This window comes from Alnus glutinosa, chromosome 2 (assembly GCF_958979055.1).
Source record: "Alnus glutinosa chromosome 2, dhAlnGlut1.1, whole genome shotgun sequence".
Lineage (NCBI taxonomy): Eukaryota > Viridiplantae > Streptophyta > Magnoliopsida > Fagales > Betulaceae > Alnus > Alnus glutinosa.
Window position 1 is genome coordinate 34,869,496 of NC_084887.1, and position 23,549 is coordinate 34,893,044.

The window sequence follows — 23,549 nt, forward strand, 5'->3', positions numbered from 1 at the left end:
GCTTACACGTTACAGAAAAACTATAATTTTTGAAAGTGAGATAGTGAAAAAAAAAAATATATATATATATAGCACATTTCTATATATAAGGACTCTCGACTCCCCACATCAATACACTAAAAACAGATTGGGACTCCGCTTCAATGGCATCTCACAGATCAAATGGCAGTCGCTTCTTCTTTCTACTCTGCCTGTTTTCTCTCCTAACCTTCATGGCTAGTACTGCACTTTCCCATGTAAATCTCTCTCTCTCTCTCTCTCTCTCTCTCTCTCTCTCTCTCTCTCTCTCTCCCTCCCTCTGACACACACATACGCATCCATGCATGCATGCATAACTGTCACAAGTTTTGATGTCATAGTAATTAACATGAGTTTAATTTGGTGTACGTTTGGTTATATATATAGTCGCATGAGAGGAGGAGACCAAAGGGTAAACAAAACTGGTTGAACATGGCGGAGACTTGCATAATAGAAGATATGCAGACAATGAGACACAGATCAGCCCTGCAACTGTTTCCAAGCTCCAACTGAAGTGGAAATTCTATGCAGGCAAAGATATTACTGCAACACCGGCAATTTTCAATGGTACCCTTTATTTCCCAAGCTGGAACGGCTACATCTACGCCGTCGAAACATCTGATGGATCACTTGTGTGGAAGAAGAACTTGCAGGAATTAACAGGCCTCAACGCAACGGGTATTGTACCAAATGTCAACTGGACAGTATCAAGATCAACTCCAACGGTAGCCGGTGACCTGCTCATCATTGGAATCTATGGACCAGCCGTTGTTATTGCCGTCAAAAGGTCAACTGGAGAGCTTGTTTGGTCAACCCAGCTTGACGGCCATGTCTCCGGAGTTATCACCATGTCCGGAACTTATTACAAAGGGTTAGTCATCATTCATTTTTACCTGATCATTCTGATCTCATAAGGGTATACTTACCTCTCAATTCTATTGTCAGCAGTCACCATATATAACCTATATATACTTTTACCAAATATTGTTCAGTTCGTATTAAAATTAAACAAATAGTGGATAGTACGTGGTGCGTTATCCGTATGATTTTTTTGAAGTAAAATGAAGAAAGAATAGGATGTTATATATGTTTGAAATAAATTCTTTCGACCAGAAAAAAGAAAATATATGAATAGATATATATATATATATATATATATATATATATATATATATATATATATATATATATATATATATATATATATATATATATAAGCTCACCAACATCACAATCATTTAGTCAACGTAAATATATAAAAACCTTGCATGATTTGCCTCTCATTTTCAGAAAGATTTAAGACAATCAGGGATTAATTAGAAGAAAAAGCAGGCATGCACTCAATAGAAACAAAACTCGATCACCACGTTACGGAAGTCTATTAAAAAAATACTAAACAATATTCATAATCACCACTGCATGTAAAGAAACTGATCACCCAGAGATACGGAATGATCGAATAAAAAGAAAATAAATTTTCCGTAAAAAGTCAAAAAGCATAATTCTAATATTGAATCATACTCAAAATTGTTTATGTTTCGCATGCAGTTACAATATTTCTTATTTATGGTAGAAGAAAACAAAACGAAGCCGTATTAAGCCAAAGTATGCAAAAACCACGTTCGTGTTTGACATAGCTAGCGTTCAATCGATGGCATCCATGCATTGATCAGAAGCAACAATGATGTACGTGGGACGAAACAAGAATTAATGGATTGGGTTTAAATTATATATTAATTAATATTTAATTTTAAGAGTCAAGAGTACTAATTTTGTAATTCATTAAATGAGCTTGATTGATGTAAAATTAGTCAAATTAGGATTAGGGTTTATAAAATGAATTTATTTAATTAAGTGTCTTTTGTACTCCAATAGATATAGGTGAAGATATTTGTTGAATAAACACATTTTGTTTTCAGTACAATGACTCGTCTTCTTTTTTGTGGTGAGACTCTATCAGACTATTGTTAGTCAATAAAACTCTTGTTTAATTTAGAGTCTAATGTAACTCTTTTCAAAGTGGAATTTATCTATTTCATAATTGACAACATATATTTGAGTCTCCCATATGATATTTGCTGCATGTGATTTTTTTAGGGGTTTCTACGTTGGTACATCTTCACTAGAAGAGCTCCTGAGTATCGAACAATGTTGCACCTTCCGTGGTAGCTTTTCCAAATTAGATGTCCAATCAGGCAAAATCTTGTGGCAGACCTTTATGTTGCCAGATAACCACAACAAGACTGGAGAGTATGCTGGGGCTGCTGTTTGGGGAAGCAGTCCATCCATTGATGTCGCAAGAAACCATGTCTACATCGCCACTGGGAACTTATACTCTGTTCCTCTAGATATAAGCCAATGTCAGGCAAAGGAGAACAATCAAACGGTACCAACTCACCCAGACGAGTGTGTGGAGCCCGATAACCACTCAGAATCAATCCTGGCGATTGATCTAGAATCTGGCAAGATAAAATGGTTTCACCAACTAGGAGGCTATGATGTTTGGTTCTTTGCATGTAACAATCTTTCGACCCCTAATTGTCCACCAGGCCCTAATCCAGATGCAGATTTCGGGGAGGCACCACTTATGCTTAGCATAAAGAGGAATAAAACCAAAATAGATATTGTTGCTGCTGTTCAAAAAAGTGGATTTGCATGGGCTTTGGATCGCAATAATGGCAACCTCATCTGGTCCACAGTAAGTACTTGAGCAGATCCTTAATGATGATCGATCATCACTTTCTATTCGATCTTTCTTTTTTTTTTTTTTTTTATAACTTTTCTTTGCAAAAATAATGATTGAGATAATTGAGTACTGTTCACAACATTACTTAACTTGTGATGGATTAAATCTAGACCTCTGTCTTAGAATATCGTTGCTACTATTTTCATATGATATCAATTGTGCACAATTTTCCTTATACTAGCTAGGATTTCAATGTAGGAAGCTGGACCCGGTGGCCTTGTAGGAGGGGGTACCTGGGGAGCAGCCACTGATAATAGAAGGGTCTATACCAACATTGTTAACTCTGACAGCAAGAACTTCACTCTCAAACCCTCTGAGAAAATCACAACCGTTGGTGGATGGGTGGCAATGGATGCTCACGGTGGCAAAATCCTATGGTCCACGGCCAATCCTAGCAATGCCACCGCCGCGGGTCCTGTTACTGTGGCAAATGGCTTGCTCTTTGCAGGATCCACAAACCCAAAAGGACCTATTTATGCAATGGACGCCAAAACTGGAGAAATTCTGTGGTCTTATGAAACTGGAGCCACCGTGTATGGCGGCATGTCGGTGAGCGATGGATGTGTATATGTCGGCAACGGATACGTGTTAGGTCTTGGTGTTTTCACTCCATCCTTCACTGCTGGAACGTCACTCTTTGCCTTTTGCCTCTCATGAATACTCTTTGAGTATGTATATATATATATATATATATATATATATATATATAAACAAACAATAACAAGCATGAGGAATAAAACTATGAATTATGTATATGTAAACCCCACTTCTGAGCATCACGTACTTGTTTGCTAATATATTTGCAGTTATAATAAAATAAAAATGATTCCCTTTATTTTCAAAGTTACTTTTTCTCGATCCTACTTATGAAATTTCATACTAGAAAATCTAGGAATTCAATCTACATTATATATATGTGAGGTTTCTAAAAATGTATGCTCGCTTTTTTTTTTAAGCTGATTCTCTAAAGTCAGGCCTGCTTTTGGCCACTTTTCATCAAGCATGAAATAGTGTAGGACAAACCGTACAAATATTGAGAATGGAATATAATCGTGTGAGAAAATCATTCTCTCTACACAACCATAAAACTTCAATTAATTTTATACTTCCATATGGAAAGTTAAAAATAATTGATACTGTCATTCACAAATCTTAATGGTTTTCTCATATGTATGAAAATATTAATTGGCCATTGCTATTCGATCAGTTCATTTAATATATTGATCCATTGATGAGAAGAGATCGATATACGCGCTCCTCAATCACAAAGCTAGAATAGGATAAATTGCTAGCAATATATTTGGACTGTTATTATGATCGATAGCGCATATAGATGAGATTCACATGTTTGAATAAGTGGTTAGATAGTTTAAAAATTATTAAGATAGCTTCATTTTAAGGTACTGAACTTTCACTCTTTTTTAAAAAAGATACTTAAACTTCAAAACGTCTCAATTTAAAGTATTCATTTTTTGAAAAGTCTCAATTAGAAGTCCTTCGTTAGGATTTTTCATTAAATTCTATCAAAATTCTCAAAATACCACTATGTTTTTTTTTTTTTTTTAAATATATATATAAATTCAAAGATTCAGACATGGGTATTTTTGCAAATTCCGTTAAATTCTAACCAACACCTAAATCTCCAAGCAATTTTTTTTTTCTTTAAAAAATAATTAGTATTTTGAGAATTTTAATAAGATTTAACGAAAAATCTTAACAGAGGATTTCTAATTGAAACTTTCTGAAAAATAAATACCTTAAATTGAGACGTTTTGAAGTTCACATATCTTCTTTCATAAATTATGAAAGTTCAGTACCTTTAAGTGAAATTCTCCCAAAATTATTTGAACATATGAATCTCATTTATATTCTCTCATATAACTAATAATTTAGACAATTAATCGTTGCGAATCTCAATTTGAATACACTTGGGTCTCATTCTCCTCATAGATGAGTACATACTATTTTGAAAGGACAGCTACGCATATGAGTGGATACATCTAGCGGTTTAATAATTAGTAGTCAATCATAAATTTGAACAAAAAAAAAAAGAAAAAGAAAAGAAAGAATATACATTGCTTTTAAATGACAACTAAAATTGCTTTATTAACAAGCAATTGAGTTGACCGTCATTAGCTAGAGTATATATAATATATATGTTACGACTTTTGTGGGATTTGCCGGATCCATGATGATTTCGTAGCTTTGCAATATTTGACCGTGCAGTACTGATTGATCATTTTTAAGGATTAGCTAGGGTAATATATATGTCTTAGGCAGGGATATATATGCATGTGGTGTAGGTTTTACTCAAAATCAAGTTGAAATAACTTTTAAATAAATTAAAAATGCCCCTCGTCGTCGTCCATTCATACGTTATAAATAAGGGCCGAATCCGGACGTACACTTAAGAACAAACTGGGACTCCACTTGAAGAATGGCATCTCATAGATCATACGGCAGTCCTTTTGTTTTTCTGATCCTCTGTATCTTTCGTCTACTGGCTTGCACAGCTATTACTGCAGATTCCCATGTAAATCTCTCATATATACTTACACACACAAAACTGGTTGAATCATGGCGGAGACTTGTATAACAGAAGATATACCAACAAGGAGACCAAGATCAGCCCTGCAACTGTTTCCAAGCTCCAACTGAAGTGGAAATTCTACGCAGGCAAAGACATTACTGCAACACCGGCAATTTTCAATGGTAGCCTTTATTTCCCAAGCTGGAACGGCTACATCTACGCCGTCAAAACATCCGATGGATCACTTATATGGAAAAAGAACTTGCAGACATTAACAGGCCTTAACGCAACGGGTTTTGTACCAAATGTGAAAATTGGACAGTATCAAGATCAACGCCAGCGATTGCTGGTGACCTGCTCTTCATTGAAATCTATGGACCAGCTGTTGTTATTGCCGTTAAAAGGTCAACTGGAAAGCTTGTTTGGTCAACCCAGCTTGACGGCCATGTCGCAGGAGTTATCACCATGTCCGGAACTTATTGCAAAGGGTTAGTGATCACTCATTTTTACCTCATTCTTATCTTGAGATTTTGAAGAACGGTAGTGCATACCTACCTCTCAAACCACAATTTCTGCTCCAATTGTTTCGATGTAAAATGGTTTCAGCAAAATTATTTTTTAGAAAAATATTTTTCGCCGAAAGCATTTTTTGGTGTTTGGCGCGTACAAAAAATCACAAATATTTTTTATATTTTCATTCTATCATATTAACCTATAAAAATCAATTTTTATTCAGAACATATAAATATTAATATAAAATAATATAAAAATTTACTGGTGACAAGATTTCGTTACTTACCGACAGGATTCCGTCCAGCCAACAGTCAGAATCTAGCCGTTCTGGCCAGATATGGCCAGCTGGTCGGGATTCAGCAGTCCTAGCAAATCCAGCCAGCCCGCTGGAATCCTGCCATTCTAGTCAAATTCCAGTTAGATGGCCGGAATGCTACCAGTTTGGTCGCCGAAATCCGGGCTAACCGGATTCCGGCGAAGGTGGCTAGATTCCGGCACTGGCCAAATTTCGACTGTGGTCAACTACTTGAATGTGAAGATCAATTGCATCATTTAAAATAAGATCGAATACGTCTGCTGTCTTCGGAAAATGATTTGTGCTTTTTAAAAGCATAAATCATTTTCAAAAAATTACTAAGTAATTTTGGTCAAACAAAAATCGTTTTCCGGTTGACTATTATTTTCTCCCTCACCAAACACCGAAAAATGCTGAAATCATTTTCCAAAAATCATTTTACGCCGAAACAAACGGAGCATTCATGCACAATTCTAATTCTTGCTTGTAGTAACCATAACTTATATACATTTTTTTACCAAATATATGTTTGTATTAAAATTAAGGGTTAAATACCTTATTGATATTTGAGTTTTCAGCTTTTTTAAATTTAGTACATGAGTTTTCATTTGTTTCATATATGCTACCTGAGTTTAGGGTAAAAACCACTTTGATACTTCTGTTACATTTTCCGTCCAAATATTAACGGTCAGCCACGTGTCAACCACATGTGGCACTATATAAAAAATAAAAAATAAAAATCTTTAAAAATTAATTAAAAATAGTAAAATTTTAAATTTAAAAAAAAATAAAAATAATAATTGGAAAAAAGAAAAGAAAAGAAAAGAAAAAGAAAAAGAGGGGTGGCTGGCCACCTTAATTTTTTTTATATAGTGCCAGGTGTAAACCTCAGTAGTTAACACGTGGCAGACCGTTAATATTTGGATAGAAAATATAACAGAAGTACCAAAGTGGTTTTTATTCTTAAATCCAAGTACTACCTATGAAACAAATGAAAACTCAGGTATTAAGTTTAAAAACTCTAAAAACTTAGATACCAATAAAATATTTAACCCTAAAATTAAACACATAAGTGAATAGTACTTTGTGGGCTATCCGTACGAATTTTTAAGTAAAGGGAATAAACAATTGTTATGTTTGAAATAAATTCTTTCGACCAAAAAAAAAAAAAAAAAAAACAGAGAGAGAGATCTAGCTCGCCACCTCATTGGGACGAGACAATAATTAATCGGGTTTGAATTGTTAGTATTTATTTTGAAAGTCAAGACTATTAATTTTGTATTTCAATAAATGGATTTGGTCCAAAATTAGTCAAATTAAGATTAGGGTTTGGTTATCAGTTTCTTTATTAGGTTTGATTCAAAGTCAGTAAAATTAGAATTAGGATTTAGCTGAAAGGCAAGAGTCTATTTAAGTGTGCTTTTGTACACTAACAAAGAAAGTAATATTTGATGAATAAATAAATTTTGTTTTGAGGAGTGATTTCTCTTCATTTCAGTGGTGATACTCTGCCAAACTTCAAAGAAACGACTAATTTTTTTTAACTCAAAGAAATGACTGATAAGAAGTTTATTTATTTCCCCTTTTTTGTTGGTAAATCCATTTGGTTTATGGCTTTCTAAGACTAAATAACAAGAAAAAAAAATGAAATTAATTGCTTATTTCCGAGCATCATTTTACTATATATGCTGATAGAATGCTATCAACTTTGTGGTTAACTTGGCATTCAAGCTTTTTACTCAATTTTCTATATTTGGAAGTTAGGTATATATTGAACCAAGAATTTGCTTACTTAATTGGGTCAAGTATATATAGGATTATGAGGCCATCGATCGATGATGCAAATTGTATTAACTATACATATAACAATAAATACACGGTTATATATAGGCAATATATATTTTGTTTTCGCATGTATGTGGTAAGTCATTTAAATTATTTTTGAATAACATGACAACATATATAACATATGTGCTACATAACAACATATTCAACCTAAAGAAAGTCAACTTCAAAGCAAACACTAGAAACATTTCATTGTCGGCCAACATTTTTACGCCATCCCATGTGATATAATTTGTTGCATTTGATTTTTGCAGGGGCTTCTATGTCGGTACATCTTCGTTAGAAGGTCTCGGTATCGAACAATGTTGCACCTTCCGTGGTAGCTTTTCCAAATTAGATGCATGTTCAGGAAAAATCTTGTGGCAAACCTTTATGTTGCCAGATAACCACAACAAGACCGGGGAATACGCTGGGGCTGCTGTTTGGGGAAGCAGTCCATCCATTGATGTCGCAAGAAACCATGTCTACATCGCCACTGGGAACTTATACTCCGTTCCTCTAAATATAAGCCAATGTCAGGCAAAGGAGAGCAATCAAACGGTATACCAACTCACCTAGACGAGTGTGAGGAGCCTGATAACCACTCAGAATCAATCCTGGCGCTTGATCTAGAATCTGGCAAGATAAAATGGTTTCACCAACTAGGAGGCTATGATGTTTGGTTCTTTGCATGTAACAATCTTTCGACCCCTAATTGTCCACCAAGCCCTAACCCAGATGCAGATTTCGGGGAGGCACCACTTATGCTTAGCATAAAGAGGAATAAAACCAAAATAGATATTGTTGCTAATGTTCAAAAAAGTGGATTTGCATGGGCTTTGGATCGCAATAATGGCAACCTCATCTGGTCCACAGTAAGTACTTGAGCAGATCCTTAATGATCATCACTTTTTCTTTTCTTTTTTTTCTTTTTTATAACTTCTTGTTTTTTGCAAAAATAATGATTGAGATAATGGAGTACTGTTCACAACATTACTTAACATGTGATGGATTAAATCTAGACCTCTGTCTTAGAGTATCATTGCTACTATTTTCATATGATATCAATTGTGCACAATTTTCCTAATACTAGCTAGGATTAATTTCAATGTAGGAAGCTGGACCTGGTGGCCTTGCAGGAGGGGGTACCTGGGGAGCAGCCACTGATTATAGAAGGGTCAATACCAACATTGTTAACTCTGACAGCAAGAACTTCACTCTCAAACCCTCTGAGAAAATCACAACCGTTGGTGGATGGGTGGCAATGGATGCTCACAGTGGAAAAATCCTATGGTCCACGGCCAATCCTAGCAATGCCACCGCCTCAGGTCCTGTTACTGTGGCTAATGGCTTGCTCTTTGCAGGATCCACAAACCCAAAAGGACCCATTTATGCGCCAAAACTGGAGAAATTCTATGGTCTTATGAGACTGGAGCCACCGTGTATGGCGGCATGTCGGTGAGCAATGGATGTGTATATATATGTTGGCAACGGATACGTGTTAGGTCTTGGTAGTACTTTTAATCCATCCTTCACTGCCGGAACGTCACTTTTTGCCTTTTGCCTCTCATGAATACTACTAGTTGAGACAATGTATAAACATATATACTATAAGAAGCTGAGGCATAAAACCATTATCTTCAATCCGGTCCGGGCTAAAAAAGAAAATGTAGACTTCTAATTATGACCTAATGGATGCAGTACTTTGTCTTTCAGCCTTTTCTTTGAAAAGTTGTTATGTCCTTAATTATTTTTCTTTAATTTCTCATTATGTAAAGAACCTTGTGTGGTTCAAGATTAATTCAGACGATACTGATAGCGGCCGGGCAAAGATGAACTATGTATAATTAGACTTTCTTAGATAGAGAATCCGAATTCCATCGTCAAACTTTGTCCCAAGAAAAATGTTAAAGACAAGAACATACCAGACAAAAGGTAGCTAGCTAGGGGAAGTAAATTGATATTGCATGTCATTCACAAATATTACTGGTTTTCTCATATATATGAAAATATTAATTGGCCAATTGCTATTCAGTTCATTTAATTGATCCATTGATGAGAAGAGATATACGTGCTCCTGACAATTAATCAAAGCTAGAGTAAGATAAGTTAATAGCAATTTTGACCGATGTTATGAGAGAGCTAGCATATATAGATGGGAATTACCAATCGAATAGATGGTTGACGGACAACTCCAAATTTACTTGGACAGAAAAATTTCATTTATATTTTATCAAATTAATTAGTAATTTAGACAGTTAATTACTGTAAATCTCGATCTGAATAAATTAAATTTGGGTCTCATTCTCCTGATAGATGAGTACATACTATTTTGAAAGGACAGCTACGCATATGAGTGGATACATCTAGCGGTTTTATTAGTAGTCAATCATAAATTGAATTGCTTTTTATTGACAAGCAAATGAGTTGACCGTCATTAGAGTATAATATATATATATATATATATATATATATATATATATATATATATATATATATATATATATATATATGTTACGACTCTTGTGGGATTGGATCATGATCATTTCGTAGCTTTGCAATATTTGACCAAGGGAGTTTTTTTTTCAATTTTTTTAAATGAAGTAATTCTACGCATACTACGGCCACTTCACTATTAAATTTAATTATGATGAATCATTATTAAATTTTGAGCTAATTAATAATAATTTTAAAAACAATGCCAAGGAGTATGAGAGTGAGTGAAAAAGTAGGAGTATGTATACATAGCATTACTAAATGAAGAAACACCACCTCTCCCAGCCTCTTTGAGCCGCCTCCTTATCCAAATGTCACTGCCCTCTTCTTCCAGTTTGTTGAGGTGGGTGATTCACTTTTCACCCATCAGTTCTTGTGAACCTCGGTGATCGTCTTTTATTCTCACAAAAAAAAAAAAATAGAGAGCATTGTAATTAAGTTTGACGCATATCAATATAATAAAGATTCAAGTTTTGGATGGTGGGATTTATAGTTGCGCCCACCTTTTATCTCTTATAAAATTAAGAGGGGCTTTTGGCCTTTGTGTTTTTTTGCAAGAAATAGCGCCGCACATGATTAATTTTATTTATTTTTGGTTCTAAGAGTGTCATGTGAAAAAAGAAACAGAGAAAGTGTCAAACCTCAGTTTTGTGCCACCAAAGAGAAAGAGATCGAGAGAGTGCAAGAGTTCGACGGTGTAAGAGAAGAAGAGAGAGACAAGCCATCACTTATTCCCAACAAAAGAGAAATTTGTCATTTTGTCTTTTATTTTGTTCTCTACTTTAAGAAAGAATCTATTTTATGAAGAAGTGAGAATTAGGTGTCTTGTCATAGCAGAATCGATGACACTAAGTTGTCAAATACTCAATATTAATAACATTAGAATATCTTGACACGGAAGAATCAAAGAAGATCATGTAAAAGAGTACAGATAAGAATCGGTAGAATCAGGTGTAATTGTGACAATATCATTCAATATAAAGTAAATCAAACATAACTTTGGCTGCAAGTATTAAAATCGGACATAAGACCCATATTTATAACGCTTTTTTCGGCGCGCACATCATGGCCATCCAGTTTGGATTGTCCATTGTCGTTTTTAGGGCTCAAAATTCACTTTTCCTCCCTCCAAATCACTATTTTAAGTTATTTGGCATTTTAGAATATATTTCATTCAATAATTTTGGAAGGTTTTTATTTCCAGATTTCGCATCATTTTTCACATAATCTTTATTTTGATTAGCACTTTTATTTTATGTGATAATTAGACTTTTCTCATTTTTTTATAAAAGATGATTTTCCTCCGCTATTTAAGCCCAACTTGTGAGCTTAATTTAGTACTTTGGATTATAATCAAATTTTAGTATTTTTAGAGTTATTATTCTTTGTCTTCTTGGGCGGATAAGGTTAATTTGTTCTCAACCATATTCGATACTCGATCTCTGCATTATCTTAACTTCAATCCACAATTTTTGTTTATTGTTTTACATATGCTGCCAGAATAAACTTAATTTTGCTTGGTGTAAATTAACTACAATAACCTTGTGGCCATCTAACTCAATGCCGAACCCCTCTTTACGAGTTTTTTTAACATAATCCACCCATTGTGTGTACATTGTAAGTGCCAAGATAATCTTTGTATATAAATGTAAACCCCACTTCTGAGCATCACGTACTTGTGTGCTAATATATTTGCAGTTACAAGAAGAAGAAAAAAAATGATTCCATTTATGTTCAAATTTACTTTTTCTCGATCCTACTTATGAAATTTCATACTAGATCGAAAATCTAGGAATTCAATCTACATTATATATATGTGAGGTTTCTAAATATGTATGCTCGCTTTTTTTTAAGCTGATTCTCTAAAGTTAGGCCGGCTTTTGGCCACTTTTCATCAAGCATGAGATAGTGTAGGACAAACCGTACAAATATTGAGAATGGAATCGTGTGAGAAAATCATTCTCTCTACACAACCATAAAACTTCAATTAATTTTGTACTTCCATATGGAAAGTAAAAAATAATTGATACTGTCATTCACAAGTCTTAATGGTTTTCTCATATATATGAAAATATTAATTGGCCATTGCTATTTGATCAGTTCATTTAATATATTGATCCATTGATGAGAAGAGATCGATATACGCACTCCTCACAAAGCTAGAATAGGATAAATTGCTTGCAATATATATATTTGGACCGTTATAATGATCGAGAGAGCAAATAGATGAGATTCACCTATTTGAATAAGTGCTCAGACAGTTCAAAAATTATTGGGATAACTTCACTTCAAGGTACTGAACTTTTACTATTTTTTAAAGAAAATACTTAAACTTCAAAACGTCTCAATTTAGAGTATTTATTTTTTGAAAAGTCTCAATTATGGGTCATCCGTTAGGATTTTTTATAAAATTCTATCAAAATTTTCAAAATACCACTATTTATATATATATATATATATATATATATATATATATATATATATATATATATATATATATATATATAATTTCAAAGATTCAAGCATAGATATTTTCGTAAATTTCGTTAAATTCTAACCAACACCTAAATCCTAGCAATTTTTTTTTCCTTAAAAAATGATCGATGAGTATTTTAAGAATTTTAATAGGATTTAACGGAAAATCCTAACAGAGAACCCCTAATTGAAACTTTCTGAAAAATGAATATCCTAAATTGAGAAGTTTTGAAGTTTACGTATCTTCTTTCAAAAATGGTAAAAGTTCGGTACCCTTAAGTGAAATTCTCCCAAAATTATTTGAACATATGATTCTAGCTCATTTATATTCTCTCATATAATTAATAATTTAGACAATATTTACTCGTTGTGAATCTCAATCTGAATACATTTGGGTCTCGTATATTCTGCTCATAGATGAGTACATAGTATTTTGAAAGGACAGCTACGCATATGAGTGGATACATCTAGCGGTTTAATAATTATTAGTCAATCATAAATTTGAACGAAAAAAGAAAAGAAAAGAGAGAATATACATTGCTTTTAAATGACAACTAAAATTGCTTTATTGACAAGCAATTGAGTTGAGTACTGTCATTAATTAGCTAGCTAGAGTATAATATATATGTTACGACTTTTGTGGGATTGGCCGGATCCATGATCATTTCGTAGCTTTGCAATATTTGACCTTGTACTAATTGATTTTTAAGGATTAGCTAGCTAGGGTAATTAATATATATGTCTTAGGCAGGGATATATATATGCATGTGGTGTAGGTTTTACTCGATCAAAATCAAGTTGAAATAGCTTTTGAATAAAAATGCCCCTCGTCGTCCATTCATACGTTATAAAAAAGGGCCGAATCCGGACGTACACTAAGAACAAACTGGGACTCCACTTGAAGAATGGCATCTCATAGATCATATGGCAGTCCTTTTGTTTTTCTGATCCTCTGTATCTTTCGTCTACTGGCTTGCACAGCTATTACTGTAGATTCCCATGTAAATCTCTCGTACGTACACACACAAAACTGGTTGAATCATGGCGGAGACTTGTATAACAGAAGATATGCCAACAAGGAGACCAAGATCAGCCCTGCAACTGTTTCCAAGCTCCAACTGAAGTGGAAATTCTACGCAGGCAAAGACATTACTGCAACACCGGCAATTTTCAATGGTACCCTTTATTTCCCAAGCTGGAACGGCTACATCTACGCCGTCAAAACATCCGATGGATCACTTGTATGGAAGAAGAACTTGCAGACATTAACAGGCCTTAACGCAACGGGTTTTGTACCAAATGTGAACTGGACAGTATCAAGATCAACGCCAACGATTGCTGGGGACCTGCTCATCATTGGAATCTATGGACCAGCTGTTGTTATAGCCGTTAAAAGGTCAACTGGAAAGCTTGTTTGGTCAACCCAGCTTGACGGCCATGTCTCAGGAGTCATCACCATGTCCGGAACTTATTACAAAGGGTTAGTGATCACTCATTTTTACCTGCCTCTCGAACTACGTACAATCTCACAATTCTATTTCTTGCCCTGCAGTTACCAATCACCATAAATTAATTATATATATTTTTACCAAATATATGTTCGTATACAAATTAAACACACAGTAGATCGATAGTGCGTGGTGGGTTATCCATATATATGAATTTTGAAGTAAAAGGAATTGTTATGTTTAAAATAAATTCTTTCGACCAGAGAAAAAAAAAATGCATATCTAAGTTCACCAGCATCTTAATCATTTAGTCAACGTAAATAATATAAAAACCTTGCATCATTTGCCTGTCATTTTCTGAAAGACGCACGTCAGACAATTTTATAAGGGATTGAAAAGAAAACACAAGAACGCATTCAATAGAAAAAAATCTCATATCACCACCTTAATTAATTACGATTGTTTATAATACTAAACAATCATAATCATCGGTGTATGGAAACTGATCACCCAGAGACACGGAATGAATAAAAAAGGAAATTTTCCATAAAAAGTCAGAAAGTATAACCGGCCTGTTTGCCGATTATTTTTTTTTTTTCCCTTTTTCCGGAAACAACTTTCTCACGATACTAACAAAAAATTCAAAATTCATTTTACCTTAATTTACATCACATCATACAAAAAAAAAAAAAAAAAAAAAATCCGTCAAAAAGTTTATCAAACACCACCATTAATTCTATTGAATCATACTCGATCAAAAAGATTTGGTTTAATTAGGTGCAAAAAGTCAACTTCAGAGCACACATTCAAATATTTCATTGCCAACAGATTTTTTTTTTTATATATATAGATCATTGCCAACAGATTTAAGTCTCCCATGTGATATTGGATGCTTTGATTTTTGCAGTGGTTTCTATGTTGGTACATCTTCACTAGAAGAAGGTCTTAGCATCGAACAATGCTGCACCTTTCGGGGCAGCTTTTCCAAATTAGATGCCTGTTCAGGCAAGATCTTGTGGCAGACCTTTATGTTGCCAGATAACAACAACAAGATTGGAGAATATGCTGGGGCTGCTATTTGGGGAAGCAGCCCATCAATTGATGTCTCAAGAAACCATGTCTACATCGCCACTGGGAACTTATACTCAGTTCCTCTAAATATAAGCCAATGTCAGGAAAAGGAGAACAATCAAACGGTACCAACTCACCCAGACGAGTGTGTGGAGCCCGATACCCACTCAGAATCAATCCTGGCGCTTGATCTAGAATCTGGCAAGATAAAATGGTTTCACCAACTAGGAGGTTATGATGTTTGGTTCATTGCATGTAACAATCTTTCGACCCCTAATTGTCCACCAGCAGGCCCTAACCCAGATGCAGATTTCGGGGAGGCACCACTTATGCTTAGCATAAAGAGGAATAAAACCAAAATAGATATTGTTGCTGCTGTTCAAAAAAGTGGATTTGCATGGGCTTTGGATCGCAATAATGGCAACCTCATCTGGTCCACAGTAAGTTGTACCGCTAGCTCCTTTAATTTGTGTCATATCAAATCATCATATTTTTTTTTTAAGGAAACTTCACCTCACTACAAAAATTTTATATGTTAGCTGTTTAAGTTAATGATACGGGTAATTGAAAGGGGTTAAAACATTAGAACCCCAAATTAAAAAAATTTAAAATTTTGGAGGTTATTGAAAACCACGTGCATGCATGATATATAGTTCGAAAGGTAAGCGAAGTTTCCATTTTTTAACTTCTTATTTTTTTTGCAAAAGTAATGATTGTGATATGGACTGATCACAACATTAATATTCAGCTTGTGATAGATTAAATCTTGACCTCTATTTTAGAATATCATGATTTGCCGTTATTTCTTCATATGATATCAATTAATACACAATTTTCCTTACTATGTAATTTGCTAACTAAGATTTTGATATAGGAAGCTGGACCTGGTGGCCTTTTGGGAGGGGGTACCTGGGGATCAGCCACTGATAATAAAAGGTTATACACAAACATTGCTAACTCTAACCGCAAGAACTTCACTCTCAAACCTTCCGAGAAAACCACAACCGCTGGTGGATGGGTGGCAATGGATACTAACAATGGCAAAATCCTATGGTCCACGGCCAATCCTGGCAATGCCACCTCCGCTGGTCCTGTTACTGTGGCTAATGGGTTGCTCTTTGCAGGATCCACAAACCCAAAAGGACCCATCTACGCAATGGACGTCAAAACTGGAGATATTCTGTGGTCTTATGAAACTGGAGCCACCGTGTATGGTGGCATGTCGGTGAGTGATGGATGTGTATATGTTGGCAACGGATACGTGATTCTTGGTGCTTTTAATCCATCCTTCACTGCTGGAACGTCACTCTTTGCCTTTTGCCTCTCTCATGAATACTAGTAGAGTATTTATATAAACATGCTATACTAAGCTGAGGCATAAAAACGATTATCTTCAATCCGGTCCGGGCTCAAAATAAAATGTGGACTATGAATATGGATATATTATGACACATAATGGATGCACTTTTTTAGTTAGTCTTTTCTTTTAGAGGTTGTGCATGTCCTTAATTATTTCTTTTAAATATTTCTCATGATGTAAAGTTCCTTGCATATATGGTTCAAACTTCTGACGATATGGATAGCAAGGAAATGTGAACTATGTGTAATTACACTTTGGTACAGCTTTCTTAGGGAATTCAATAGCAAATTAATTACACCCAAGGGAGTTTTTTTTTTTTAATTTTTTTTTTAAATGAAGAAGAGTAATTATACGCATACTCCGGCCACTTCAACACTCTTTAGTGTGGATTTTAAAATCACTATTAGATTTAATTAGAATGAATTATTATTAAACTTTGACCCAATAATAATTTTAAAAGCAACGTCAAGAAGTGTGAAAGTGTGAGTGGAAGAGTAGGAGTATGTGTCCATAGCATTACTCAATGAAGAAACAGTGAAACACCACCTCTCCCGGCCTCTTTCAGCCGCCTCCCTACCCAAATGTCACTGCCCTCTTCTTCCGGTTTGTTGACGTGGGTGACTTTTCTCCCATCAGTTCGTGTGAGCCTTGATGATTGCCTTTTATTCTCAAAAAATAAAAAAATAAAAAAACAGTTGACCGCGCGACTTGCTTTGTTTTACTCCACAACTTGGAATTCTTTTTTGTTAGAATATATATTCTATATTAAGTTGATTTATTTTCCTAGTAATTAAGCTTATTTCTCATTTAGATTTGATTACCTTATTATATTCTCTATATTAAAGCTTTATCTATTTCTTTGTAAATTTATTCTCTTTCGTATTTAGTCTAACTTTTTTTGTTTACCTCTCCTTAACCTCTCTATAAATAGAGAGCATTGTAATATAGTTTGACACACATCAATATAATAAAGATTCAAGTTTTGGATGGTGGGATTTATAGTCGTGCGCACCTTTTACCTCTTATAAAAGAGGGGCTTTTGGCCTTTGTGTTTTTTTGCAAGAAATAGTGCCGCACATCAACTTTATTTATTTTTGGTTCTAAGAGTGTCATGTGAAAGAAGAAACAGAGAAAGTGTGGAACCTCAGTTTTGTGCCACCAAAGGAAAATAAAGAGATCGACTGCAAGAGTACGTTTGACGGTATACGTTAAGAGTCCTACATTATTAAGGTATATTTGGTTATAGGCTTTATAAGCCTTGAGCTAATCTCTTTTTTTAAGATGTATTTTACGGAAGAGTAAAGTTCCAAAAATTAACTTTATTTGACAGTATAAGAGAAGAAGAGAGACAAGCCATCACTAATTCCCAGCAAAAGACTAATTGACATTTTGTCTTTTTATTTTGTTTTCTCCTTTAAGAAAGAATCTCTTTTATGTAGAAGTGGAAATTAGGTGTATTGTCAGAGCACAATCAGAGACACTAAGTTGTCAAATACTCAATATTAATAACATTAGAATATCTAGACATAGAAGAATCAAAGGAGATTTTGTAAGAGTGATAAGAATCGGTAGAATCAGGCATACATAATCGTGGCAATATCATTCAATATACAGTAAATCGAACATACCTTTGGTTGCAAGTATCATAATTGGGCATAAGACCCATATTCATAATGCTCTTTTTGGCATGCACATCATAGCCATCGAGTTTGGCTTGTTCAGTGTTGTTTTTAGGGATCAAAATTCACTTTTCCTCCCTCTGAATCACTATTTTAAGTTATTTTGGCATTTTAGAATATATTTCGTTTAATAATTTTGGAAGGTTTTTATTCTAGATTTCGCAACACTTTTTGACAGAATCTTTATTTTGATTAGCACTTTTATTTTATGTGATAATTAGAGTACTTTTGCCATTTTTTATAAAAATAGATTTTCCTCTGCTATTTAAGCCCGACTTGTGAGCTTAATTTAGTACTTTGGATTATAATCAAATTTTAGTATTTTTAGAGTTATTCTTTATCTTCTTGGGCGGAGGGTTTGTTCTCAACCATATTCGATACTCTCTGCATTATATATCTTAACTTCAATCCACAATTTTTGTTTATTGTTGAAATTGACATTTTTTTAGTATTTCACCAAATTTTGATGAAAATTTTGAAATAGAAAGCTCACTAGGGATGCTCTAACAACACAAAATGTTTGTCTCACATTAAATAGGTGGATTATAAAAGAACGAATAGGTGTTAAGTTCTAATTAGTTATTTATTATGTGAGATTGGACTTTATAAGTGATTCTAAGAAACTTCAATTTTATTTGGACTATTTTTTTTAGAGTAACGTACAACACAAATATGATTAGTCTTTTCCCATAGTATGACACAGAAAGTGATCAACAAATCACTAGTTTTGGGTTCTAAGTATATATGTGCAGATTTAACAGGCTTGTAAGTAAGGATAAAGCTTACATTTTATAGAAGCAACTTAATTAAGCTTCCAATTCCATGGCACCTCGTGGATTTTACAGCAAACTTTGCGTCCTTCCTCTGTGCATACTCGGTCTACTCACCTATGCAGCAAATGCAGGTTTTGATGTAAGCCTCCCAACCCTCCCTCTCTCTCTCTCTCTCTCTCTCTCTCTCATGCACATACGCACTAATTTCTTCTATGGCAACTAACATGGTTCTGAAAATGGTTGTTGGTTCTTAATTAGTGGCATGTTAAGAAACATAAGGCTCCACAAGACTGGACAAACCATGGTGGAGATTTGTACAACAGAAGATATGCCAACAAGGAGACCAAGATCAGCCCTGAAACTGTCTCCAATCTACGCATGAAATGGGAATTTTATGCAGGAGGTGATATTAGTGTAACACCAGCTGTTTTTGACGGTACCCTTTATTTTCCAAGCTGGAATGGATACATATATGCAGTTAAAGCGTCTGATGGCTCCCTTGTTTGGAAGAAGAACTTGCAAACATTAACCGGCTTTAACAACACTGGTTTCATACTCAACGTCAACTCAACAGTGTCAAGATCAACCCCAACGGTAGCCGGTAAACTTCTCATTATCGGGATCTATGGCCCTGCTGTTGTTATTGCTGTTAAACGGTCAACGGGGAAGCTTGTTTGGTCAACCCGGTTAGATAATCACACCAGAAGTTTCATCACCATGTCTGGAACATACTATAAAGGGTTAGTCATAATTAGACGAGTGCCTGATAATTTGTTTATGCGTTTTCTTTTTTAATTCATTATGATTTAATTTGGATATATATATATATATATATATAGCAGACTTATTTCTCGTTTAATTGTCCCACAAAAACCATATTTTAAACTTTTCTTTGACCATATAAATAATCTCATATTATGTCCTTGAGAAAGTAATAAAGAAGGTAACCCAAAACCAAAAGGGAAACAGTCTAATCAAATAGGTGTTTTTGAAGGATTAGAATTCTCTATAATTTGATTCCAAAAGGTAGCTCAATCGGCTGCGAACTACGACTCTTGAAGCGGAAGTCACTAGTTTGAATCTCCCGCCCCCCTATTGTGTGGACATGTCAAAAAAAAAAAAAATCCTCTATAATTTCAAATAAGTTGTAGATTCTCAAATTACGTAATTTTGGTTGTTTTTATGTATCAAAAACACTTAAAAAAATAATATCTATTAAAAAGGTAGCATGTTACCGTTGACAATTGAGTATATTTTCATTAGATTCTTGTTCTCTATGTTGTAATTAAAAAAGAAAATTGAGCAAAAAATTGTCTTTTGATTTTATGAAGAATAAACTTTTCTACAAAAGTGAAGATAAAGCCTTTTAAGAAGGAAATTGTTTAGAGAAATGCTAGAACTCATTTTAGTGTCCTTTTGAAGTACTCATTCTATGCTGACATGACACAATATTTTTTAATAAAGAAAAACTACAGCTTAATTTATCTCTTATGTTTTTATTAAAAAATACATATTGTCATGTCAGTATAGAACGACCCCATAAAGACACTAAAATGAGCTCTAACATTCCTTAAATTTTTATGGCCGGCTCAATAGCATGCCAATTTCTCATAGGTGGCATTTTTTAAGTGTTTCAATGCGTATAAATAACTTGAAGTGCATAATTTAAGAATTTACAATTTTTTTAACATTTTTAGAGATCATGATCCGTTTTTTAAGCCTCTTTCTCCTTAACTACCGGGTCAATGGTGTTCATTGAAAGTGATAAACATGCTTGGTAAAAACAACTTCCCAAAACTGCATTATTATCAGAAGAAAAAGAATTTGTACGTAATTGGTAGCTGGATATCTTTTAATATGCCAAGCTGAGCCTGACTCCATTTATAGAGAAGATAAAGTTTATGCAAGTTGTTAAATTTTATTGCATTGCCCAAGAAAGTCATATTAAATTAATCTTTATCCTTTCGAGACACGAAGCCTGGCCCGACTCTATCTAGAACACAAGTGACAAAAAATCATCTACATTAAGCAGATGTTGTATATTCTTATGTTAATTAAATGCTTGTCTTACATGTTGTTTTTATTAATTAACAACTATTCCAGATTTTGTTTTTACCACAAATATCAAGCCATTAAAGATCGATATATAAGTTCAATATATACTAGCATAAAGGTCGCTGATTTCCGAGTCCCAAGAACTCATATATTAATTATTTATCTATTTTAAATGTTTAGGGGTACTACATTTTTTACTATTAATTTATTTATAAACTGGCATTATACGGGTCTCTCGTCTCCTTTACAACATCATTGATACATTTTAGCAGATAAAAAAGTACTATTTTTTACATTATTTACTATTTTTTTAATAGAAATTCCCACATATTTTATATGTCATTCTCTATTTTCTTCAAATATTATTTTTCAGTATTTTGTTATTATTTTCTTAAACCACGAGAGAGAAGAGAGAGAAATGATGGTGGCAAAAAAAGAGAGGGGCGAGAGAAATGATTAGAAAAAAAAAAAAATATATATATATATATATATATATATATATATAAACTATAATGGTCGTCTAAAAGTAGCTAATTAAAAAGTAAAACATGTGTTTTAGATATGAAATAGACAAACTGTTGGACATAATTTTTGTCCCATATTAGCTAAATATACATAATATGAAGGATTTCGATAGAACATCTGCTAAAAATACTCTTACAAATTAAATTAACTAATATGCCAATTCATAATTAAGAAAATGAGTGTGTTGATCATTACATGTCACACTCACTTGTGTTAGTCACTAAACGTATGTAATAAATATACAGATTGCCAGATTGGTTCATTTCTTAAAAGCTTTAAGTTGGTAGGATTAATATAAACTAACATGGTTTTAGAGTTTGATTATATATGAGGTCTTTGCTTCAAGTTTTGAGATGTTAATTTCTTTTGTTTTATGTTCTTTTCTTATATCTATTATTCAACAGGGGTTTTTATGTTGGGACATCCTCACTAGAAGAAGGCCTCAGTGTTGATCTATGCTGCACATTTCGTGGCAGCCTCTCCAAACTTGACATCCGAACCGGTGTGATCTTATGGCAGACCTTCATGCTGCCTGAAAACTTCGGCAAAACAAGGGAGTATGCCGGAGCGGCAATATGGGGAAGTAGCCCTTCCATCGATGTGGCAAGAAAACTTGTATATATTGCTACCGGAAACCTATACTCTGCTCCTCTTCGTATACTTGAGTGCCAGGAGAGGGAGAATAACCAAACAGTGCCTACATCACCGGATGAGTGTATTGAGCCTGATAACCACTCCAATTCAATCCTGGCCCTTGATTTGGATGCCGGAAAAATTAAATGGTATAAGCAGCTGGGAGGTTATGATGTATGGTTTGGTGCATGCAACTGGCATTTGGATCCCAGATGCCCACCTGGTCCAAGCCCAGATGCTGATTTTGGTGAAGCACCAATGATGTTGAGCATATATCTCAATAGGACTAAGCGGGATGTTGTTGTGGCTGTTCAAAAAAGTGGGTTTGCATGGGCTTTAGATCGTGATAATGGCAGCCTGATATGGTCTAAGGTCGGTTTCCAACTTTTTCGTTACGGTCCGTTTGAGTTTAAGATTTCAAAACGTGAGATTTAAAAATAGAAATTTTAAAAAGTGATTTTTAAAAACATGTCATTCTAAAATTGGCTGACGACTTTGATATAGGAAGCTGGACCAGGAGGCCTAGGTGGAGGAGGAATGTGGGGTGCAGCAACAGATGAAATGAGGGTCTACACCAACATTGCCAACAGTCAGCACAAAAACTTCACTCTTAAACCATCCGAGAACACCACAATTGCTGGTGGATGGGTGGCAATGGAAGCTCGCAATGGTAATATCCTCTGGTCTACGGCCAATCCTAGTGATGCGACCGCCCCTGGCCCTGTTACGGTAGCCAATGGTGTCGTTTTTGCTGGATCCACGTATCGACGAGGACCCATGTATGCAATGGATGCAAAGACTGGAAAAGTTCTGTGGTCTAATGACACTGGAGCCACCATGTATGGTGGCATATCGGTGAGCGATGGATGCATTTATCTTGGTAATGGTTACAAGGTTACTGTTGGATATGTTAACTGGAATTATACGGCCGGAACCTCTCTCTATGCCTACTGCGTATAATATCTGATGCAGCTTTAAGTTTATTGACAATAAAAATAGGTACAATATGTTTGAGAATAACACTTAGAGTTTCCTAAGGCCTTTAATGGAGAGTGACTTGAACTTTTCACTGTCCGGTCTGTCTATGTTGATTACTCTCTGCTAAGGA

At 34.5% G+C, this 23,549-nt stretch overlaps 3 protein-coding genes and 1 pseudogene across 3 annotated transcripts; all 4 read left to right on the plus strand.

Annotated features, from left to right (window-relative positions):
* Positions 1 to 434: 434 nt before the first annotated feature.
* LOC133860568 (uncharacterized) lies at positions 435 to 3,607 on the plus strand (the record flags this gene model as incomplete). The annotated part of the gene is made up of 3 exons (XM_062296148.1): positions 435 to 889; positions 2,116 to 2,716; positions 2,963 to 3,607. Coding segments are annotated over 3 exons (1,515 nt in total), but the record flags the coding sequence as incomplete, so codon positions are not given.
* Positions 3,608 to 5,301: 1,694 nt separating this feature from the next.
* LOC133861534 (uncharacterized) lies at positions 5,302 to 9,574 on the plus strand (annotated as a pseudogene).
* Positions 9,575 to 13,707: 4,133 nt separating this feature from the next.
* Positions 13,708 to 17,071, plus strand: LOC133859940 (uncharacterized). Its single transcript, XM_062295530.1, has 3 exons — positions 13,708 to 14,377; positions 15,253 to 15,856; positions 16,291 to 17,071. Exons 1-3 carry the CDS (start codon positions 13,803 to 13,805, stop codon positions 16,753 to 16,755), a joined length of 1,644 nt encoding a protein of 547 aa, XP_062151514.1. The 5' UTR covers positions 13,708 to 13,802; the 3' UTR covers positions 16,756 to 17,071.
* Positions 17,072 to 19,144: 2,073 nt separating this feature from the next.
* On the plus strand, positions 19,145 to 23,515 carry LOC133859724 (uncharacterized). The gene is made up of 4 exons (XM_062295241.1): positions 19,145 to 19,367; positions 19,487 to 19,968; positions 22,213 to 22,813; positions 22,946 to 23,515. Exons 1-4 carry the CDS (start codon positions 19,278 to 19,280, stop codon positions 23,399 to 23,401), a joined length of 1,629 nt encoding a protein of 542 aa, XP_062151225.1. The 5' UTR covers positions 19,145 to 19,277; the 3' UTR covers positions 23,402 to 23,515.
* The last annotated feature ends 34 nt before the right edge of the window (positions 23,516 to 23,549 follow it).

Bases quoted from the DNA above. Each gene is read 5' to 3' on its own strand.
- LOC133859724 (XM_062295241.1), top strand. From the start codon at position 19,278: ATGGCACCTCGTGGATTTTACAGCAAACTTTGCGTCCTTCCTCTGTGC. The intron at 19,969-22,212 runs GTTAGTCATAAT...ATTATTCAACAG, and splicing joins TCTGGAACATACTATAAAGG to GGGTTTTTATGTTGGGACAT. The intron at 22,814-22,945 runs GTCGGTTTCCAA...ACTTTGATATAG, and splicing joins GCAGCCTGATATGGTCTAAG to GAAGCTGGACCAGGAGGCCT.
- LOC133859940 (XM_062295530.1), top strand. From the start codon at position 13,803: ATGGCATCTCATAGATCATATGGCAGTCCTTTTGTTTTTCTGATCCTC. The intron at 14,378-15,252 runs GTTAGTGATCAC...TGATTTTTGCAG, and splicing joins TCCGGAACTTATTACAAAGG to TGGTTTCTATGTTGGTACAT. The intron at 15,857-16,290 runs GTAAGTTGTACC...ATTTTGATATAG, and splicing joins GCAACCTCATCTGGTCCACA to GAAGCTGGACCTGGTGGCCT.